This window comes from Anarrhichthys ocellatus, unplaced genomic scaffold (genome assembly GCF_004355925.1).
Source record: "Anarrhichthys ocellatus isolate YVR2014 unplaced genomic scaffold, GSC_Weel_1.0 scaffold340, whole genome shotgun sequence".
Taxonomy (NCBI): domain Eukaryota; kingdom Metazoa; phylum Chordata; class Actinopteri; order Perciformes; family Anarhichadidae; genus Anarrhichthys; species Anarrhichthys ocellatus.
In genome coordinates, this window is record NW_022280334.1 from 1 (window position 1) to 5528 (window position 5528).

General features: G+C 50.5%; 1 protein-coding gene across 1 annotated transcript; it reads right to left on the reverse strand.

Annotated features, from left to right (window-relative positions):
* Window positions 1-18: 18 nt before the first annotated feature.
* noa1 (nitric oxide associated 1) lies at window positions 19-2029 on the reverse strand (the record flags this gene model as incomplete). Its single annotated transcript, XM_031879657.1, has 5 exons — window positions 1734-2029; window positions 676-1599; window positions 424-588; window positions 209-325; window positions 19-110 (listed from the first exon to the last, which is right to left on the reverse strand). Coding segments are annotated over exons 1-5 (1515 nt in total), but the record flags the coding sequence as incomplete, so codon positions are not given.
* Window positions 2030-5528: the final 3499 nt, after the last annotated feature.

Sequence of the window (5528 nt, forward strand, 5' to 3'; positions counted from 1 at the left end):
ATGTATATGTGTACTCACGTCGTGCTCCTTCAGGAGTCCCGGCGTGTCAAACAGCCAGTGAGCGTCTTTCAGCTCGTTGAATGAGAACTTGTCAGCTGACCCGCTGGGAGCTGAAACATCACACACAGGTCAGTACACTGATGACATCACTACACTGATGACATCAGAGATCGTTCATCCAATCAGACTTCTCTCTCAGCGTCCTCACCTGTCAAGCTCTTCATCTCTCCGTCATCGTTTTCTCCAAAAGCCAAACTGTCGGGATCGAACTGGATCTCATCGGGTCTGGATCTGATGTGAGACCGGAAGGTTCTGCCAACACGACCTGGACAGGTAGACAGGTGAACATGTAGACAGGTGGACAGGTGGACAGGTAGACAGGTAGACTCCTGTCTCCCCAACCTGTCTCACCCTCTGTCTTACCCACTAGGTATCCTTGTCTGCTGAAGTGTCTCAGTCGCTTCATCTCCTGCGGAGACAGCTCTGTCTCCGTCTGTCTCTCCGCCTCCTTCAGTCTCTCCTCCCGTCTGAACATCCTGTGTGGAGTCGGGTTGATAATGGGGAACTTAAGCAGGTTGAGAGTGGTCCCTGAACGCACCACGAGAGAAGGAGACAACACACATGATGAACGCTAACACGTTAAATCGACAGAAATATGAATGGAGTCTGGCTCACCGGGCCAGGGAGAGATGGTGGCCTTGTGGACCAGGTCTGAGGCTCTGGACTTGCAGTAGTCTGACTCCAGCAGCGTGTTGAAGAGCGTGGACTTGCCGGCGTTGGCGCTGCCCACCAGGTAGACGTCACCTTTGTACCTCCAGGACCTCTGCAGGCTGGACACCAGACCCTCCACGCCGTACCCAGTCTTGGCGCTGATCAGGTGCACGTCGGTCACCTGATCCCCGAAGCCGGCGTCCCGACAGTACGCGGAGAGCTGCCTCCTGATCCGCCGCAGGTAGTCGGGCGAGTCTCCGGGCAGCAGGTCAATCTTGTTTCCGAGGACGACCACGTGTTTGTTGGTCCCCACCAGGTCCGGCAGGTCGGGGACCACGGAGTCTGGGACATCCATCAGGTCCACGACCAGCAGCACCAGAGCCCTGTGGGGCCGGATCTGAAGCACCACGGCCCGGTACTGGTCCGGGGTCATGTTTAGGTTCAGGGCCTTGTGGTGGTGGGTCAGCAGGTGGCAGCGCTGACAGGTGGCGTCGCTCAGCTGCTCCTCCTGCAGCAGCACCTTGAACTTCTCACTTGGCAGGTATCCGGGCACGGCGGCGGCAGTGCAGTGAAGGACGGCGCCGCAGCCAGAGCAGCAGGTGTCACTCACCGGCTCCTCCAGGTCCGGGGTACCGAACACCTTCTGCTCACCTTTACTTGCCGTCATCATCTTCTTCTTCTTCTTCTTCGATGACACAACACTCTTGTCCAGCGGGAAGTCCACGTCTTGGAACTGGATCAGAGAGTCAGACTCCGCCTCCTGCTGGGCCACGCCCCTCAACACCTGCAGCTGAAGCTCCAAAGACCTCAGGTGTCTCTGAGGAGGAACCGGAGGAGGAGGATCAGAGGAGAGGCTCAGCTGATGGACGTCTTTGTCCTCCTCCGGATCTGAACCCACCAGGAGAGAAAAAGAAGAATCAGAACCACAGGCTACTCGTAGTACTTCTCAGTACTTGTACTACCTCTTGTTACTCGTAGTACTTCTCAGTACTTGTAGTACTAGTACCTGTCCTCAGTCTCACCTGAACACTCCACAAACACAAACACCTCCTCCAGGTCCAGGTCCACCATACAGATCCTCCTCTCGGCTCCGCTGCAGAACATCCGGGTCACATCCCGACCTGCCACGGCCCATGAGCCAGGCACTGACCGACAGGACAGAGCGGGGACGCAGCGTGGAGGAACACAAACCCCGCTCCTCCCCGCCCGGCGGACCGTCAGCTGGACTGCCTTCCACATGTTTCACTCCTCCGACCGCAAACGAACACACCTCGCTCACGTTGGAGCTATGAACGCACGAGACTCTCCTGATGCTGGTGCTCCACTTCCTGAACGGACGTGACGTAAAACGCGTCGTTTGTTTATGTTCCGTTCAAAAATATAAACTATTAAATGTTTTATTTTGAAAACTAAACCAAATATTTCTCTCATAGATATTTAAAGGATCGATAATCACGTGATGACGCAACACGAGATCAATTAATACAAATTTTAAAAAACAGAATTATTGTGACGTCTGCTGATGACGACGGAGGGCTCACTCTGCTGCTGCTTCAGGAACCAAAACACTGTGCGTGTGTGTGTGTGTGCGTATTTTGTGAGCGTGTGTGTGTATGTGTGTTTTTTCGACATACTATACTATGACTTTTTTTTCCAGAATCAGAATCAGAACCAGAACCATTTATTGTCGTGGTTGAACATACAAGGAATTTGACAAGACGGGAGGTGCAAACATTTAACAATCAACAACAATCAACAGTGCAAAGTAGAAACATATTAAAATGTACAGAAAGATATAAAATAAAGTGAAATATAGAATAAAGTGCACAAACGAACAGATAACAGGACTATAAACAAGTGAGATGTAAGTGTAGTGTAAAAGTGTTGAGTGTATTTAAATAAGAACCTAAGAAGGGATGTGAAGGGGAGGGACCGGTAGGAGGTTGTCCTGGGGATGACAGAGTCAGTGGGGACCCGGGCTCTGTTAATGAGCCCGACTGCCGACGGGAAGAAACTGTTCATGTGTCGTGAGGTCTTGGTCCTGATGGAGGTCTTGGTCCTGATGGACCTCAGCCTCCTGCCAGATGGAAGGGGCACAAACAGTTCATGTCCAGGGTGAGAGGGGTCGGCTACAATCCTTCTTGCTCGCTTCAGGGTCCTTGAAGTGAACAAGTCCTGGAGGGAGGGCAGATTGCAGCCAATCACCCTCTCAGCAGAGTGAATGATGCGCTGCAGTCTGCCCTTCTCCTTGGCAGTGGCTGCAGCGTACCAGACAGTGATGGAGGAGCAGAGGAATGATGGCAGTGTAGAAGTGCACCATCATTGTCTTTGGCAGGTTGAATTTCTTCAGCTGCCTCAGAAAGTACATCCTCTGCTGAGCCTTCTTAGTGATGGAGCTGATGTTCAGCTCCCACTTGAGGTCCTGGGTTATGATGGAGCCCAGGAAGCGGAAGGACTCCACCGCTGATGGTCCTGGAGGCTGAGACGTGTTTTCCCAGCTTCACGTGCTGCTTCCTGTCGCAGCACGTGAAGCTCCGTGTCGCGATCCGCTCTGAACAGCTGGAGCGCGGAGTCCGGTATCGATCCACAGAGCCAGGTCTCAGTGAAGCACAAAACGGAGGATGACGAAGTGAGCGGACGTTGGAGAGAAATATGCCCGGCAGCGGTGTGCGAAATCCACGTGTGGAGACGCACGAGCACGCCAGCCCGTTTCCCTCTCCTACGGCGCTTCACTGCATGAGTTGCGGTGAGAGCACCTTTGACGAGAACGTCCAGTAATTCTAAAGAAGTTAACAGAAAAGTTGGAAGTAAGTCCGCTGGAGTTGTTACTCTGATGTTTATGAGCTCATCTCTGGTGAAAGAGCTCAGAGTATCACAGTTAACGACAAAACGACAAAAACAACGACAAAAACAACACAAAGCAATGAGCACCAACACACCGAGGCAGCCTTCTATACTATGACTTTTTTACGAGGTACTATACTGTGAATATATATAGAGAAGGTCTAAAATAAATAGAAGGGGCGTGGTCAGTCGTCACGGTTACGTCACACATTCCCCGTGAGGAGTGAGACCTCGCGACCACAGAGGATCTCTGTCACTCACATAAACTTCCTGTGAGCTCGCGCTCTGTCTTACTTTCAACATGTTGAAGATCAGGAGGTCTCTGAGGTCCGCTGTGGTCCTCCTCGCACCTGCTGCTGCTCAGGTGAGTCCAGAACCAGAACAGAACCAGACCAGACCAGACCAGAATCAGATCCTCCTGACACTCTGCAGTTAGTTGGTGGTCTGTAATCTTTGTACTGGACTCAGAGGACCAGGTCTAACATGAACCGGATCACCTTCAACAGGAAGTTTATTTTAGTTCTTTATTCAGTTAAAACGTGTTCGAGCTTAGTATGAAGAGCAGAGACGCACACATACACACGCTCTCACACACACTCATGCACACACACACACACACACACACACACCCTCCTCTCTCGTGGACACTGAGTTTAGTTCTGTTGAGTCTCTCAGACATTTTGAGTCTTTTATCTTTCCATAAATTCGTATTTCTGCAGACTTTGCCGAAGGGAATTACCCACAATTCATAGCAATGTGACGTTAAACATGGTGTTACCAGAGGAAGAATGGAGACATAAAGTAAACACAGGATTAAACATGCGAGTTCAGTCTGGACACATTCAGGATTAAAGATGGAACATAACAACACATTAAAGCAGAGATTATATATATGTTGCAGCACAGTCATTCCTATTCACACCATTCAAACCTTTTAGACTCAAGTTTAGAGAGTCTCTCAAACATTTACCAGGTGATGTCAGTGAGTCTCTGAAGGTTCATGGTTCACATCACGTATTGATCACCTGCAGTAATGTATGTTGACCAGCAGGTGGTGGCATGAATCAAACTGTGAAGTAAACATTAAAACCTTTATTCAGCTCTTGAGTTAGGGTTAATTTATCTTTCTATAGAAACAGGGATGATGATAAAGTGTTTTGTCACTGGGGCTGAACACTGGACACTCAAAGTGGACACTAAGGTGTCAGTGTTCACTTTGAGTAACAGTGTGAGTGACCACTGTCAGGTTACATTACAGTCATTTAGCACACGCTTTTATCCAAAGCGACTTACAATAAGTGTATTCAACTTCGGTTTTCGAGAGAACTAGTCCCCAGAAGTCATAAGTGCATCTCCTTTCTTCAAACAAGCATGTAAGAGCATAAACCAGAGCCAACGTACAGTGCAGAAACAAACGAATGCAATCAGTGCCACAAACTAATAAGAAAACAATAAGTGCAATAAGCTAGTATGAATACAATATATGCTAAGTAAGTGCTACGTGGAAGGCTAAGGGTAGTACTTCTTGAAGAGGTGAGTCTTCAGCCTGATGAAAGATGGGCAGCAACTCCGCTGTCCTGACGTCAGTGGGGAGTTCATTCCACCACTGTGGGGCCAGGACAGAAAACAGCCGCGACCGGGTCGATCAGCCGCAGGGACCTCTGAGCGACGGGGCAACCGATCGCCCCGAGGCAGCAGAGCGAAGTGGTCGGGCAGGGGGGTAGGGCTTGACCATGGCCTGGAGATAGGAAGGAGCTGTTCGTTTCACTGCCCTGTAGGCTAGCAACAGAGTCTTAAACTGGATGTGAGCTCTTACAGGTAGCCAGTGTAGAGAACGGAGAAGGGAAGTTGTGTGGGAGAACTTGGGGCGATTGAACACCAGGCGAGCTGCAGCTTTCTGGACCAGCTCCAGAGGTCTGATGGCCAACGCCGGGGCTCCGGCAAGTAGTGAGTTGCAGTAGTCCAGGCGGGAG